This window comes from Ictidomys tridecemlineatus, chromosome 2 (assembly GCF_052094955.1).
Source record: "Ictidomys tridecemlineatus isolate mIctTri1 chromosome 2, mIctTri1.hap1, whole genome shotgun sequence".
NCBI lineage: Eukaryota > Metazoa > Chordata > Mammalia > Rodentia > Sciuridae > Ictidomys > Ictidomys tridecemlineatus.
Window position 1 is genome coordinate 23,783,081 of NC_135478.1, and position 17,780 is coordinate 23,800,860.

Sequence of the window (17,780 nt, forward strand, 5' to 3'; positions counted from 1 at the left end):
TTTGCAAACAAAAGTAAAAGCTACATCTCAGTCTGTCAGAGTCTCCTGGCGTTGCTGGGGTGTTGGGTGATTATACAGGGTTTGGGTTGATGTGGTTTTATGGGAATGTGACCCCTGGACTGGACTGAGTCACTTGTGATACAGAGCCCTGGAAGCCTCCCTGGACCATCAGGCTGTGGTTGAGTGGCAGTTGTATGAAACTCCGTTATTGGCAGCAAGAGATACCGTTGGGTTATGGCTATATTTCGTTCCGTTTGAATAGCTTTATTGTTAATATGTAAGATTTTGGTTTTCTTGCATTTAATATATTGTAAATGGTTTAAATATGAAATGTAAAGACACAAAACCACAAAAACAAACATGGGTAAATAAATCTTGATATTGGAAAAGAACTTTCCAAGCTTATCTCTAAAGACAAATTTTATAAAAGAGAAGGTTGATAGATTTGAGTCTTTTTTTTTTTTGGCCCATCATATAAAAAAAAGGTAGAAGGCAACTGAAACTTCTGTTCTCAACAACATTATGGACAGAAAAAAACCCTGAAAAGTCTATAATGAAACAACTTAAATGTAACTAAATACATGGAAAGTAACAGAATCTCCAAGTGCCCAGAGCAAAGAGGGGCTCAGAGGCCACACACACAGCATTAAACCCATGAAATGGTTCTGCAGTTGCCCTGGGGGTGGGTGCTGGGTAGAGAGCTCTGGAGGCTTGGCGTGTCATGGCCATATAGACGAGACACAGTCTGGCAAGCGTGGGCAGGGGTTGGGCTGCTATAGTCCGGCTTCCAGAATTTTCTTTTTTTGGAAGGGAGGCTCATAGATCCTGAGGCCGAGAAGTCCAAGACTGAGGGGCCACATCTGATGAGGGCCTACATTCTGTGTCCTCACATGGACGAAGGCACCACATGGCAGGAGAGCAAGAAAGATGGAGGAAGGAAAAGGAGGCCAAACTCTCCCCTTTTATAATCAATCCACCCTCCTAACAATGCCCTCTTCTATTCATGAGGGCTGTGCCCCCATGGCCCAGTCCTCTCTCAAGGGTCCGACCTCTTCATTCCAACACAACGGCACTTGAACTTGAACATGAGTTTTGGAAGGGACCTTCAAACCGTAGTAGTGACCATCTGTACCTTCAGTCAAATGGCAAACCAGAGAGGTCTCCTCACTGACCTGGGATGGTCAAAGAGCCTGTCCTAGCTGAGGCTAGAGAGGGGGAAAGTCACCCCTGGAAGCTCGTGAGCATGGATTTGGCCTTATAGAAAGTCAGGGTTCATATTTATACCAGATTGCTCCCGGAGCCCATACCTGAGAAGGTTGACATATAAAATAACCCGGCATGATCTGTGGAAGACCCTGAAAGAGGCGAACAGAAATTATCTGGAAAGATATGTCTTTAAACCAGGTCAAGCTAGATTCCCCGAATTATAAACCACTTAAGGAAATATATCCCACTGTGAGCAAGAGTCACAAACACACACACACACACACACACACACACACACACACACACACACACAGAGAGGCTTAATCCCTTAAAATGTCATAAAGCAGAACTCTTGGATAGAGATAATAAAAACAAGAATATTCATAATAACTAAAGATGTGAGAGAAGGAAATTAAAACATGAAAATAAAATGATCTTGAAGAAGTACCAAACAAGATCTCTAGAAATGAAAAATATAGCCATTGAGATTAAAATCTTAGCGTTCCAATCCAATGGCACATGAATGCAGCCGAGGAGACCAATGAATATGAATTTATATGTAAGGAAGCTGCTCAGGATAGAGTGCAGAGAGATGAACAGAAACCGATAGAAGAAAGGAAAACAGACCTGACATCATTTTCCAGCTTAGGCTGTTGTCTACATAGGCAACCCAAGGAAATCCACAGGGAGGCCTTCAGCTCTAGGAAGAGAGTTCAGCAACGTTGTTGGTTACAAGCTCAATATCACAAAGCATCACCATTGACCATCGATTGGAAAACATAACTTTCAGACAGTTAGCACATACCAGGCACAGTGGTGCACACCTGTAATCCCAGCCACTCAGAGAGCCGAGGTAGGAGGATCACAAATTCAAGGCCTTCTTCAACAACTCAGTGAGATACTGTCACAAAATAAAAAATAAAAAGGAGGACTGGGGTTGTGGTTCCGTGGTAAAGTGCTTACCTAGCACGTGTGAGGCCTGGGTTCGATTCTCAGCACCACATATAAATAAATGTATTGAGTCCACCTTCAACTAAAAAATAAATATAATAAATAAATAAATAGATAAATAAATAAATAAAAAGGACTAAAAAGGACTATGGATGTAGTTCAGTGGTCAAATGACCCTGGGATTAATCCCCAATACCGTGCCCCCCCCCCAAAAAAAAACAAAAAACCTTAACACACATATAATACAGTTTATATGAGAAGATTATGAGACTATGGGAAAACATAAGGCTTAAAAATTGAAATTATATACCATTTCTATAGATGAAAGTCTGACTTTTGTAGAGATATTGATTTTTTCCAAATTAACCTATAAATTCAGTATAATTCCAATCAAAATCTCATGTAATTTGACAAGGTAATCCCAAAATTTATATAGAAAAGTAAAGCTTATCAAGACAAATTAAGGAATAAGGTAAAGAATTTACTACTATATATTAAGATATATTATAAATCTAAAAACATTATAGTGTTGGAATAGACGTAGGAAAAAAAATGGATCAGTGCTATGATAAGTCCTCAGAAATAGAACAATTCATATTTGGAGACTCAATGAATAACAGAAATTCATTATAAGAGGGTAGAAAAGGATGAACTATTCCCTAAACAATTCTGGAAAGAATAGTTAATCTTATGAAATAAAATTGAGACCCCTACTCACATCATACTCATAAATTAATGCTGAGTAATTTGATTTAGCACATAAATACAATAAAGCAAAACTTAAAAGCTTTTAGAATAAAATTAAGAGAAAATGATTTAATTACTTGAAAAGTTTATACTATGAAAGAAAAGATTGCTGAATTTACCTGTGTTCACATTTATAATATCGGCACAACAAAAGATACCAAAAGCTAAGTGAAATCACTTTTCCACAAACTAGAAGTTGACCTTAGGAAAAGCATTTGATTGGACAGACATGGAAACTCATGAAGTTCAGACAATATTGAAGACTTATACATCAATAAGGAAAAAAGAGACAATTTAATGGTCAAAACACAACATAACAGTGAACAAACAAAATGCCAAGGAAATCAGGTGGTTATAAACACATGAAGTAAACCACAGAGAAAGGAAAACTAGAGGAACTTAATATAGTAGTTCTTACCTATAAGAGGGTACAAAATAAACTCCTGTGGTTGGCAAGAATGTGGTACTGTGGGAACTCTGTGTAAGAGTGAGGATTTGGTACACCCATCATGGGGAACAATTTACAGTATCTGCTTCATAACAGACATCCATACTCTACAACTCAGGAATTTATATTCTCAATAAACTCTGAGACTTCTGTACAGGGAAACAGAAATTTCTCTACAGGATTATAGGCCATAGGGAAATTTGAATCAACATAAATTTCCTCCATCCTTAAAAAAATAAAGAAATAAAATGCAGTGTATTCATAAAATGAAATACTGTACACAATTTAAAATGAATACATATACATGTATCAATATAGCTAAATCTCATAAACATGATGTTAAGAATAAAAGGAAATGGGGTAGTTTTCCTAATTTCTCTTTCAGTAGATTCATCATTGATGTATAGGAATACACTCAATTTATGGGTGTTGATTTTATATCCTGCTACTTTGCTGAGTTCATTTATAAGTTCTGGAAGTTTTCTGGTGGAACTTTTGGGATCTTCTAAATTTAGAATCATGTCATCTGCAAATAGTGATAGTTTGAGTTCTTCTTTTCCTATTCATTTCCCTTTAATTTCTTTCTCCTGTCTAATTGCTCTGGCTAGAGTTTCAAGGATGATGTTGAATAGAAGTGGTAAAAAGAAGGCATCCTTGCCTTGTTCCAATTTTTAGAGGGAAAGCTTTCAATTTTGCTCCATTTAGAATGATGTTGGCCTTGGGCTTAGCATAGATAACATTTGCAGTGTTGAGGTGTGTTCCTATTATGCCTAGTTTTTTTAGTGTTTTAAACATGAAGGGGCCCTGCATTTTGTCAAATGCGTTTTCTGCATCTATTGCGATGATCATCTGGTTCTTGTTTTTTAAAATCTATTGATGTGATGAATTACGTTTATTGATTTCTATGTGCTGAACCAACCCTGCATCCCTGGGATGAACCCCACTTGATCGTGGTGCACTATCTTTTGAATAAGTTTTGGTATGTGATTTGCCAGAATTTTATAGAGAATTTTTGCATCTATGTTCATCAGGGATTTTTTTTTTTTTTTTTTTGGTCTGAAGTTTTCTTTCCTCAATGTGTCTTTGTCTGGTTTTGGGATCAGGATGATATCAGCCTCATAGAATGAGTTGAGGAGGGTTCCCTCCTTTTCTGTTTCATGGAATAATTTGGGGAGTATTGGTGTTAATTCTTCTTTGAAGGTCTTGAACACATGAGCATAGTCCATTTAATAATAAGTGAATAAATTATTATGTGCATTTAAAATGTAAAAACATGTATGGGAATGATCACCATCAGACTTGGGATGGTGACTGCCTTGGAGTGAATGCAGGGAACTTCAGTTTTATCTGTGATGGCACATGGTGGGTCAGAACATGGTGGAAGCCATCGTTGACATTAGGTCCTTGTTTTAAAGTATATATGTAAACGGCTAAACTTTTCTGTATCTCAGTTTCCCTAGCTAATAATAAATATGGCATAGGTCACAGGTTTATCATGATAATTAAATGGTTTAATATATGTGAAACACTCGAACAATGCCTGCCATACGGCAAATGCTATTTAAGTCTTTATTATTATTATTTTGTGAGGACAAATAAAACAGGATTTGAAACAAACATGGCAACATGTTAATATTTGGCAGCGTTTGTGGCGAGTACAAAGGTACCCACTATGTTATTCTATACTTAAAATATACATTCTTATTTTATAATTTAAAACATATGGTAAAGATAAGTAACAAATCAGGAAAATCATGGCAATGCATAGAGAAGATAGAATGGTAATATCCTTAATATATATAAAGTATATTGATAAATAATTTTTAAAGCAAACATCCTAGTGGAACAATAAGCAATGTATATGAACAACAAGCGAAGGCAATTTTACCAAAAAAAAAAAAATTGAAGAAATAGCAAATAAAATAGCCTTGTCCTGTTGAATTAGAAAAGGTAATAAGAATAGGATACCCAATACTAGCAGAGAGGCAGCTACTCACACATAGCTCATGGAATTGGTGAAAACCTGCCCCTGAGGATCATTTAGCAGTGTGTTGGAAACACTAAAAATGATTATTGACTACACAATTCAGTTTCCAGAAATCTGCCCCATGGAAAGAATTGGGAAAGTTGTTTTAAAGTATATATGTAAACGGATACTTATTTGTTTGTGTTTAAGAGGGGAAAAAAGAATGCTCATCACAGGGAAATAGTTAAACTGGTTATGGCACTCTACAGGCCACAAAAAAAAAAAGAAAGAAAAAAGAAAAGAAAGAAAGAAAGCAATGCTGCAGAGTGCATAATTGGCACAGAAGCGTGTGCACAGGGTATTCTGGGTTAAGGGCAGGTTTATAGCATGTAGAGTGTGATCCCATTAAAGACATGCCAAGGTCAAGAAGAGTTTGGGGTTCCCCAGAAGCGAAGTGGGTCCCCACACTCAGAGCCATCTGCCAGATCCCAGTGAGCCTATCAAATATTCAGAGATGTTTCCATCTGGAGCAGCCCCTGCCCACTCTCAGCAGTCATAATAAATGCCTCTGATGGTCATAACAATCGCCCTCTCATAAAGTGTCCACTTTACATCCATTAGCTCTAACTCTTAGAAACCTTCTATGGAGTTATTATTATCCCCATTTTACATACGGGAACGCTCAAGGCTCAGAGAGAGATGGAGAAACTGGCCCAAGATCACACAGGGCAGACCCTGCTTTATACTGCAGGTCTGACTGCCATCCTCTGCCCATCTTAAACCATCAAGCTGTGGTCACACGGCCTTAGAACACCTGATCCTGTGGCAGGAGCAGGTACCAGACTTCATGTACTTCTCAAGCTTAGCTGTGCATTAGAGTCACCTGGGAAGGTTTTTTTTTTTTTTTTTTTTTTTTTTTTTTTTTTAATTCCTGTAACTGAGTCATTTGGATGGGATCCAGGCCTTGGCATTTTCAAAGCTCCCAAGGTGATTCCGGTTCTCAGGTCAGAGAATCCGTGCATTCCAAAAGCCTAGGAATCAGCACCAGTAAGGATTCTGATTCGGCAGGTCTGGGATCATCCGAGATTCTGCTTTTCTAAAGAGCTCCCAAATCATGCTATTGGTACCCAAAGAATTTTTCACGTATCACTGCTCCCAAAGGCATTCCTAAGTGCAGGGCCTTTCCTGAGCTCCAGTCCCTAGAAATAAGTATTAGTTCTCATGGATCTAACAGTCCTTAAGAACACACCCTCCCTCGTGTGCCCAGGCAGGTGCTGGGGAGGGTCACAGGTGGGACTCAGAGGAAGGGACAACACAGACCTCACCACTGGGGACTCTCTGGGAAGCCTGGGGCAGGAGCACTGCTGCCTGAGGTCTCTGAGCACAGGTGCAGGAGACATCAGCTGGGTGGGGAAAGGTCCCTGAAGTCAGGAAAGCGGACCCAGCTGGTGCCTGCAGGTCAAAGGCCCAGCCCTTGTTTATTCAACAAATACTGGTGGGCCACCTGTGCACTGGGCATTATCCTAGGTCTAGAAAGACAGAAAGGTCCTTTCTATCAAGAAGCTTCTGAACAGAGGGGACTTGATGAACATGCAGCTGTCAGATGGTGGTAGGTGAGAACGAGAGAAAGCAAGGAAGGGGACCAGGAGCGGGATGGAGGGCACGAGATTTCAAGCATCAGGAGGCCCCATGGGTTGAGTGGCTTTTGTTCAGAGACCTGAAGGGAGCGAGCCCTGTGGATGAAGGAGAAGAGGCTCTAGAGAGAGGGAGCTGGGAGTGCAAAGGCCCTGGGAAGAGAACAGCAAGGAGATGGGGTCCAAGGGATGGAGAAACTATGGAAATAGGCCTGGGTCCTGGGAAAGAAGCAGAGCCCAAGGATGCTTCCTGGGGCCACCCAAGAATTTGGGTGGAGGCTGAAATATTTCAAGTCATTCCCCCTACACACCACACACACACACACACACACACACACACACACACACACACACTGCCAAGATCTTGGCTGGTGGAAGAATAACATTTCCATGAGGGCCATGCCTCCCCAAGCCCACTTCTAGGGGCCCTCTTCTGAACAGAAGGGACAAGCAGATGCTGTGGCCACGGACAGATGCCTCTCTCTCTCTCTCCTTTTAGCTCAGAGACCCCTCAGGTGCCAAGGCCAGAGTGACCTTCCCTTTTGATTGTTGACCCCAGTGAGCCGGCTCAGCCATGCCTGTCACCGACTCCCATGTCTTCACTGTTGCTGCAGACCCAGCACTGTTCCCAGAGGTTCCCCAGGCCTCTGCCCACAGCATTCCCTCCCCTCCAGAATGCCCTGAGTGTCTCCTCACCTCCCTTAGGATAGCTCACAGCTCCTCAACAAGACCAAGGAGGCTCATGTACAGGCCTCCGACTTCCCTTCACATCAGCCATCCCCCACTCTTGGAACCATGCCCCTGTTATAGCAATTGGCAGCCTTCAGGACAGCTGGCTGTGGTCATGGCAGCCTGGCCCACCACAGTATGAGTTCCTGAACCACAGGCTCCAATGGCCGAGGCCAGGCAGCTTGGGATTCATGAATCAACAAACCAGGTGAAGTTCAACCTCCACCCACTCAGGAAGGTCTGCTGGAGAGAAGGGAAGCTCAGAAGCTTGGAGGAAAGAGCTCTGGGTTATTCTCCTGGCTCCTGAACTTGATAGCTTTATGACCCCAAGGATCCTAACTTCAGGAGCCTTCCCTGCCCAGCCTACGCCTCATGCACCTGTGCTCAGAGACCTCAGGCAGAGGCGCCCCTGCCCCAGGCTTCCCAGAGAGTCCGTAGTGGTGAGGCCTGGGTTGTCCCTTCCTCTGAGTCCCACCCGTGACCTTCCCCAGCACCTGCCTGGGCACACGAGGGAGGGTGTGTTCTTAAGGACTGTTAGATCTATGAGAACTAATACTTATTTCTGGGGCCTGGAGCTCAGGAAAGGCCTTGCACTTAGGAATGCCTTTGGGAGCAGTGATACGTGAAAAATTCTCAGTGCCTCAGTTTCCTTTCCTGTAAATGGGGACAAGGATGTTTTCCTCGTGGGGTTGTTGAACAGATTAAAAGCTGCAATACATGCAGAGTATTCTAGTATTGCACCTGGCACATCACCAGTGATCCAGAAATGGCAGGTGGCTAACATTGCAGTGGGAAGAGCTCGCAGGTGGACAAGGATCGAGGGCATTCTGAGCAGCAGGAACAGCATGGGCTAGTGCTCCCTGGGGAGCATTCCTTGGTCATTCCACCAGGAGTGCTCCCCAGGGAGAAGCATGCTGGAAGGAGTCTGGGGCTGGGTCACCACCTCCCTCCTCTGCCTCCCCCACCCCAGGGGCTCCTCTTAGACTGAAGTCTGTAGAGTCCCCGTGGGCCCAGGCTGGTGTCGTGCTTGATGAGCAGCAGAGAGGACTGGGACACCAGGCTGGAGAAGAGAGCCAGCACTGAGTGAGCAGCACTGGGAGCCCAGGACAAGTCAGAGCTGCCAGCCAAGAGGAAGACCCTGCCAGAGCCAGAGTCAGGAAGTGAAGTGCCCTTGCTGGCCAGAGGGTCTTCCAACCCGAACCTCAGAAGCCCCTGATTCCTGCTTCCTCTTCAGGTCTTCACCGGAATCTTCACAGCAGAGATGACCTTCAAGATCATTGCCCTCGACCCCTACTACTACTTCCAGCAGGGCTGGAACATCTTCGACAGCATCATCGTCATCCTCAGCCTCATGGAGCTGGGCTTGAGCCGCATGGGCAACCTGTCGGTGCTGCGCTCCTTTCGCCTGGTACCCAGCTGGACCCACTGCAGGGGAGGGGCGGGTGGGTGGCTGGGAACACCCCTCTCTGGGTCACCTCTCAAATGCCCCTGCTTTGATAAGTCATGCCTTCAGCCCCAAATCATTCGCTCAGTGCCCCTAGCACCTAGGAGTGGAGGTGGATGAGACAGAAGGAGACATCTCTCCAAAAGAGCAATCGGGGTGATATCTGAATGATTTGCAAAGCCCTTCATGGTCCACAGTGTCCCCGTTAGTCCTCATAGGACCCAGGAGTAAGGCTGGTATTTCCACCTCCCCATTTCATAGATGAGGAGGTAAAGACTCAGAGAGATGAAATGAATTCCCCAAAGCCACATGGCAAGTAACAGGTGGAGACAGATCGGCTGGCCACTCATCCAGGCAGCATTTTTAAAACTTTAATGTACACACAAAATCACCAGGGAATCTTGTTAAAATGCAGAGATTGATTCAGTAGTTCTCGGGTGATGCCAAAGGTGCACATCTGTGAGCCACACTTGGAGCTCAAAACATCTGAAAGATCCAGATGTGGGGCTGGAGTTGTGGTCATGGAAGTCTTCCTAGAGATAGCTCCTGAGCTCTGTGGGTGGCTCCTCTGGGGGATATAGGAAGGTAGAGTGGTGCAGTAAGTAAAGAAAGCCTGGGATGTGGGTTACAATCCTGATTCCATTGCCGTGAGCCGAGGAATTTACCAGTTACTCCACCTTTAAGGGTTGGATTCTTCATCTGTCAAATAAGGTAGCAATAGTGCCAGCCTCATGTGGTTATTGGAAGTTCTGAATGAAGCAAATCATCTTAAGCACAGGCATGGCACATGCATTACACCTTAGCATGTGCCCCCTTTCTCTGTGGTAACTGAGAGGAGAGAAAGATGGAGGTCATTGGATGAGTCAGAGATGGTTTGAGATGGCCCGAAGGATAGCTGATGAGGACAGATCTGAAAGAGGAAAGACGTTCCAGCATGGGAGAATCTATTGGGAATCTCCCGGATGTGAGACCAGGAAGCTGGTATGGGACAAAGAGGTGATAAGTTGGGGGGCATGCGCTGGAGCTGTTGACCTGACTCCCAGAGCAGACTCCAGCCAGGCTGCTCCCAGAAATGGGTGCGAGTGCGTGCTCTTGGAGAAATGGGGAGAGGTGGGTGTCAGTGACCTCCAAGGCTTCCCTGAGCTTTCAAGCAGGAGCTGGGGGAGGGGAAGGGTGTTCATGGGAAGTGAGAGCCGAAGTCCCTCACATGGACCTCTCTCCTCTTCCTCCCTCCCCAGCTGCGGGTCTTCAAGCTGGCCAAATCATGGCCCACCCTGAACACGCTCATCAAGATCATCGGGAACTCAGTGGGGGCGCTGGGGAACCTGACGTTGGTGCTGGCCATCATCGTGTTCATCTTTGCCGTGGTGGGCATGCAGCTCTTTGGCAAGAACTACTCAGAGCTGAGGCACCGCATCAGTGACTCTGGCCTGCTGCCCCGCTGGCATATGATGGACTTCTTCCACGCCTTCCTTATTATCTTCCGCATCCTCTGTGGCGAGTGGATAGAAACTATGTGGGACTGCATGGAGGTGTCTGGGCAGTCGTTGTGCTTGCTGGTCTTCTTGCTTGTTATGGTCATTGGCAACCTTGTGGTAAGTCGGCCAGGAGTGTCGCACATGCATACCCACCCACCCAACCAACATTTCATCCTCCCAGCTACCCCAAACCCAGCCATCCACTTACCCATTGGCTTACATTTTCTCCTCTCTACCCACTCATCCAGCCATCTTTCAAACCACCCACCCCTCAATCTCTCATCCATCCACCTACCCATCCGTTCATCCATCTACTTGTTTACCCGTCCTTCCCTCTATTCACCTATCAACTCATCCACCCACCTATGCCCCCACTCACCCATCCGTCTATGCGCTTATTTTTAACCTATATATTCACTTACCCATTCGTTCTTTTATCTACCTACTTGTTAATACATTCACCTCTACAGCCATCTATCCACTTACCAATCACACTCCCACCATGTGCCTCTCTTATCCATCTGTCTACTCACTTACCAATCTCTTGTCCATATTCACCCATTCAGTCATCCTTCAACCCCATGTCTTCATCCATTCATCCATCCATCCACTCATTCATCACCCATCTATTCATTTGTCCATCAGCCATCCGCTCATGAACCATTTACACAAACATATACACACTCACCCTTCACCCTTCCATATATCCACCATTTATCCATCCATTCATTTATCACCTATCTGTCCTCTCACCCATCTGTTCCTTAATTCATTCATCCAACTCATCCATCCATCAACCTACCTTTCTATTCACTTATTTACCAGTCCCATCCATTCAGCTAGCTACTCACTCCTTACTCATTGACTCATCTATCCATCCACCTATTTATTTATTTATTTATTTTTGCGCCAGGAATTGAACCCAGGGGCACTTTACCACTGAGCCATACTCCCCACTCCCCCTTTTGAGACAGGGTCTCACTAAGTTGCTTAGGGCCTCACTAAGTTGCTCAGGCTGACTTTGCACTTGTGATCCTCCTGCCTCAGCCTCCAGAGTTGCTGGGATTACAGGCATGCGCCACCACGTCCACCTATCACTCACTCTTAATTGAATTTTGCTCATTCGTTCATTCACCCACTTATTTGCCTGTTTATTCATTATTTACTCATCTCATTAATTTATTTATTGACTCATCTATGCATTCTTTTATGGTCACTATCAACGAATCACCAGATGATTTTCAGTTGAGCTTAGCACATGTTCACTGAGCCCCTGTTGCATGTAAATGTTCCAAACACCAGTAAGAAGACTGAAGCAAAGGTAGCCTAGCCCCAGCCTTGACACTGCTCACTCACCTGAGAGAACTGGGAGGTGGGGAGTTGAAACAGGTCTGAAATAATTCGGACTGGTAAAGTGACCAGAGTACCATGGAGGAACCCATGGGTATGTTCCCCTCCAGCTAGGGGAATCAAAGAGGGCTTCCTGGAGGAGGGTTTGAATTTGTCCTGATAACCAGGTAATGCGGAAGAGGTTGACCATTAGGTATGAACAGATGGTGGTCCATGTGGGGTCCAGTAGGAGATTTTTAAGCTACCCTGAGTAGTTTTGGTGGGAGTTCCTACTGTCCCGTAAAGAGGAGCCAGGCCTTTGTTCCTATGGCCCCCTCTCTGTGCTAGGATCTTGCCTTGTGTCCTTAAACTGTGCAGAAGTTCAGATTTAAGAGAGATCAAGGTCTAAATGCCAGAGGATAGAACTTAGGAAGAAACAAGGTTGAGATGAGTCTTTGGTTCAGAACCAAGTCAGCATCCACTATGGACATGGAGCCACCTTCCTGGGTGCACAGGTGGCCTACACATGCTCCAACATCATGGCTGCATGGTCTGGCTCTGCTGCTGCTGCTATGTCTCTGTCGTGGGCAGCACGGAGTCACATCTGTGCATAGAGAGCTTTTAGATCTACTTTTCCAGACTGCTGTGGGATGAAAACTTTGGGCTGTAGATTTCAGAGCCTTTCGCCACACCTGCCTGCTTTTACTTCCATGTGCTTTAACCAGGATAGGATAGGACAAGACTAGCTGTGGTCAAACCTCCACCGTGCAGAGCTCACAGCCCAAAGAGTATCCGTGCCCAAAGAACCCAGCTCTTTTTGCTGACCCTTGGGCGGGAGCCTCACTTAGCCCCTGACCCAGCCCCAGGGGCTGCCAGACCCTGTCTGTTCTAAGAAGAATACAAGTGTGCTGAGCACCGAGCCCCTGGCCAGGCTGAGCCGCCCCTCACACACAGAGCCCTGCCATTTCCGAGCGGATCTGCCTGGGGATGAGAAGATTAGAGGCTGCTGGAGGAGGGAAGTTAGCGCCGGCCCACGCAATCCCCTCCCTGGCCGCCTCAGGAATTGGGCCGCTGCCGGGCTGGCGTGGGTGGAAGCAAGATTGCCATTGAAATGGGAAATGAGGATCAGGCAGGGGCTGGGGAGCAGCGGCATGATTGACGGGGGAAGCACTGGAAGAAGCTGAACTTTGGAAGCCGTAGACAAGGGAGGACTCAGGTCCTGTGTGGGTGGACAAGGCTTCTAGGTGCCCTCCTACCCTGCCCCCAGCCTGGGCCCAGGACTCCTGGGATCAGAAGATGGGAAGCCACATATGCAGTGAGGGCTGGAGTAGGGGACCGCAGAGGTCAGCAGGAACAGAGGCAGGCTGTGCCGGGGCCAGGCCAGCACCTCTGATTCACATCACATGCCTTGCCCCCAGATGACGACATCAAAAGGGCTGCCAGGTGTCAAAGTGGTCATCTGTCAGTGACACGGCAGGGGAGAGGCTTACTCCTTAACCTTTCCATACCGTTTCCATGAATGCATGTTACCTGTTACGTGAATACAGAGGCCTGGCCTCACTTCACCACCACTTTCACCAGAATCTCCTTCACAGCTTTCTGACAAGTGTGGCATCCCTGGACAGGGTGTGTGGCATCTCTTAGGGGCTTACAAGAAGTCAGAGCAGGAGCTCCGAATGAATCTCTGATAAGCACTGTGCATCCACCTTCACCAACCACCTGCGACCAGGGCCCTGTTCAACTGCAGTCCCTCCTGGGGACTGGGAGGAGCAGACATCAAGCCCTCAGTGGGGACATTATGTCCCTGGGCTGTGCACCTGGTGATGCTCTTAGGCCAGTCCAGCCCACGTATGCGATAAGCCCACCGCCATCTTCCTTTACCCTCCACAAGACTGGGAAATGGACTCAAACACAGCCCCTTGTCGTACAGCAAACATTCTCATTCCTAGCAAAAAAAAACACAAAAAAACAAAAAAAAAACTTCACATTTTTCAGGATGTTTTAACAACAAGCAATTATCCAGAACCATCCAAAGGCTGAGGGGTTAGACAGACTCTCCTTAAGGAGTCTCTCATCCCTAACCCCTAAGAAATAACTTCAGTAAAGTACTGTGCCTTGTGGAATCTCTTGGATGCAAACCCCTCCTCTCACCCCTGGCAGCAGGATGGGCCTTAGAACCCTGGCTGACCCTGGCACCAGTCCCAGGTCCCCCACCCTACCCCAGTTATGTGGTCCCATTCACAGCACCCATTGGGTGCCCTTACAAGATAGACACAGCCACCTCCGTGGGGCCAGACCCCACAGTGATTCTGAAAAGCTTCTTTTCCTATCATCACCCTCTATTCTGCTCAATCCCCTGCGTCCTTCACCTGGAAAACACAGACCTAGAACACAGGGAGACAGGCTTCCATAACAGCAGCTGCAGGTCTTAGAGCAGAGAGCCTGCTTCTGGCGGGAGCTCACGCAGACCACTCTCCTCCTTCAGCATCAGACACACCAGCTCCTTTCTCAAGAAAGTCCTGAGAATTTGGGTTGCTTCTGGGTGGGAATCTGTCTTGTTCCTAGACACCCATTTCCCAGGAAGGAACCCCATGCCCATCCTGACCCCATTCCCAATGCTGCAGAAAGAGGTGAGAGAAGAGAAAAAAAAAAAAAGGCCTATGTATAGAAGTATCTGGAACAGGGATGAGGCCTGTGTGACCTTAAGCAAGACCCTCTTTGGATTTCATTTCCATCTGTAGCCTCTGATATGGTTCTCCCACTGAACTTGAATTTAGACTGCATGGTGAGCACTTGGGAGGAGGAATTTGAATTTCTTTTTTTTTTTTTTTGTTGGGTGGGGGGTACCGGGGATTGAACTCAGGGGCACTCGACCACTGAGCCACATCCCCAGCCCTATTTTATATTTTATTCAGAGACAGGGTCTCACTGAGTTGCTTGGTGCCTTGCTTTTGCTGAGGCTGACTTTGAACTTGGGATCCTCCTGTCTTGGCCTTCTAAGCTGCTGGGATTATAGGCATGCACCATTGCACCCAGCAAATTTATTTTTCTTTTATAGACAAACCCTCCACATTCAAGAGAATGGAGGTGGGGGCTAAGATGTGGGCCCCGACCCCGAGTTTTCCTATGGAGCTGAAGCTCAGTATCTAAGGCATGGTTCAGCACCCAGGTGAACCTGACCTGTCACCCCAACAGGTCCTGAACCTCTTCCTGGCCTTGCTGCTCAGCTCCTTCAGTGCAGACAACCTCACGGCCCCGGATGAGGATGGGGAGATGAACAACCTCCAGCTGGCCCTGGCCCGCATCCAGCGGGGCCTGCGCTTTGTCAAGAGGACCACCTGGGACTTCTGCTGCGGACTCCTGCGGCGGCGACCTAAGAAGCCTGCAGCTCTTGCCTCTCATGGCCAGTTGCCCAGCTGCATTGCCAACCCCAGCTCCCCACCACCCCCAGAGACGGACAAGGCACCTCCAGCCCGCAAGGAAACAAGGTTTGAGGAAGACAAGCGTCCAGGCCAGGGCACCCCTGGGGATCCAGAGCCCGTGTGTGTGCCCATTGCCGTGGCTGAATCAGACACAGATGACCAGGACGAGGATGAGGAGAACAGCCAGGGAACGGAGGAAGAATCCAGCAAGCAGGTGAGGCCCTGCCTTACATGTTTGCAGCACCTTCTTCTTCAGGGCCCAGGCACTGCTGTCTGGAAGAACCAGCCTCGCTTAGAGCCCCTGCCTCAGTAGTGGAGTGGGTGGGGTAGAAGAGAGGGCCTCTGCCCAACAGCTGATCTCCCAGAGGGGTTCCAAGACTAGCTACTGTTCATTCATGCCCTGACTGGTCATAGGCCACTGAGTGTTCAGACAGGGAAACCGAGGCATGGCAAGAGACAGACTGCTAGGAGTTCCTCATGTGTCTAAGGCAGAGCCAGAGCCCCTGGCCCCACAACTCCACCCTGACCTGGCCATTGTCCGTCTCCAGGACTAGCAAGGTGGCAGGTCTTGGCAAAGGAGGGGTGCCATTTCCTGACCTCCTGACTGCCCCCTTTCCTCCTCCCATGCCCAGGGCTAATTCTGAGATTTAAAAATAAGCATCCCTAAGACGGAGGTGTCAGAGACAGCACTATCTTATCTCCCAACCTGTTATTTTTAACACTTGGGACCAGGGTCTGGACAAAAGAGACAGTCCCCTCCCCCTCCATTTTCCCTTGGCCTGAGCCAGACACCAGTGGCTCCTCCTAGGTCTGTAGGCCAAGCAGCCATCGGTGGTTCTCTCCATTTAGCTGGGTTCCTTCTGGCTGCTTCCTCTGGCCAGCACAGAGGGCACCTGGCCTAGAGAGCAATGCTCCCCCTGCAGGGAACTTGATCTGAGGCTCTGGGCTTGCTTTTGTCTCCTCCTACCTCCCTGTGGTCCCAGAGGCTAGCCTGAGCCCATTGAGTCAGGCTGTGGGACCGTGGCAGTGACAGTTGGGGGACAGGGAGAGTAGGGTTGCCAGGACTTCAGCTTCCAATTGTCTCCGGTAACAGAAGAAGAATTGCACCTATCCCTCTTTACCTCTTCTTTCCTTTTCTTGAGCCTGTGGGCTCTGGCTCCCTGGGGCCAGCATGGAAGCATGCATGTGTACGTGTGTGTGTGTGTGGGTGTGTGTGTGTGGGTGTGCATGCGTGCGTGCGTGTGAGCATGAGGGAGAGAGAACGAGCAAGCAAGCCAGGGGGCTTGGGTGTAGCTGGGCTATGATGCCCATCAAATTAGTGCTGTTTGATGATCATCATAGCCCAGCCACACCCTTCCAGGGAGTTGGGAGTGGAGGATATTTATAGATCTTTTACCTGGACTTACTGGGAGCTTCCCACACACCTGGTTAGGGCCCCTAGGGGAGGGTCTTCAGTGAGATGGAGGTTCTATGAAGAGGGCAGAAGGCAGGGCCCTTGCTGAATGGGCTTCCAGCCCACAAAGTTAAGACTAGAAACCCTCTGGTAGGGTGGATAGGCTCAACTCACGGGCTGAGGTCTCTTCAGCAGGAATCCCAGCCTGTGTCCAGTGGCCCAGAGTCCCACCCAGAGCCCAGGGCCTGGAGCCAGGTGTCCGAGACAGCCTCCTCCGAGGCTGAGGCCAGCGCATCTCAGGCAGACTGGCGGCAACAGCAGAAAGCGGAGCCCCGGTCCCCAGGGTGCAGTGAGGTAATGCACGCCTTTGTCCCTGAAGTTGGCGGGGCGCTGCTGCTTGGGCTGGTCCCAGGCTGGGAGAGGTCCCTGCACCAGCACGTGCCTGCATTTGCTGGTGGAAGACCCATCTGCAGAGAGCAGACTGGGCAATGTGTTCTGACAGGAGAGGGGTGCACAGGGCCATCGGGAAGTGGCCAGCCCAGGACCCTGCTGCAGGACTAACCCGGCGCCTCTGTGTGTTCATCCTCTCCTCACTCCGTGTTCCCATGTTCTTGTCCTATTTGGCAACCTGTCCTGTGAATCTGCCATCCAAAGAGACCTTCAGGGAGCTCTGAGAACTGTTTTTGGCACCTTATCACCAGCTGCTTGTCACCTACACTAAAACAGAGGCCACAGATGCGAGGCCCGCCCAGCCTGCCATAAGAATTTGTTCTGGCCACACACACAAAAAAAAGTTTTACTTTCAGCCAGCAGTGGTGGCGCATGCCTATAATCCCAGTGGCTCCAGAGGCTGAGGCAGGAGGATCATGAGTTCAAAGCCAGCCTCAGCATAAGCAAGGTCCTAAGCAACTCAGTGAGACCCTGTCTCTAAATAAAATACAATAAAGGTCTGGGGATGTGGTTCAGTGGTTAAGTGCCCCTGAGTTCAATACTCAGTAACACACACACACACACACACACAAAAAAAAAAAGT

At 47.5% G+C, this 17,780-nt stretch overlaps 1 protein-coding gene across 7 annotated transcripts in view; it reads left to right on the top strand.

Moving 5' to 3' along the window:
• Scn5a (sodium voltage-gated channel alpha subunit 5) overlaps positions 1-17,780 on the top strand; it is a 97,259-nt gene that overhangs the window by 50,577 nt on the left and 28,902 nt on the right. For 3 of the 7 annotated variants that reach the window (XM_078038124.1, XM_078038118.1, XM_078038117.1), the window contains 4 exons: positions 8,916-9,089; positions 10,364-10,720; positions 15,128-15,568; positions 16,940-17,101. In XM_078038124.1, coding sequence (XP_077894250.1) covers positions 8,916-9,089; positions 10,364-10,720; positions 15,128-15,568; positions 16,940-17,101 — 1,134 coding nt within the window. The remainder of the gene's footprint in view (positions 1-8,915; positions 9,090-10,363; positions 10,721-15,127; positions 15,569-16,939; positions 17,102-17,780) is intronic. The other 4 variants (XM_078038120.1, XM_078038119.1, XM_078038123.1 and 1 more) reach the window with 2 other exon arrangements.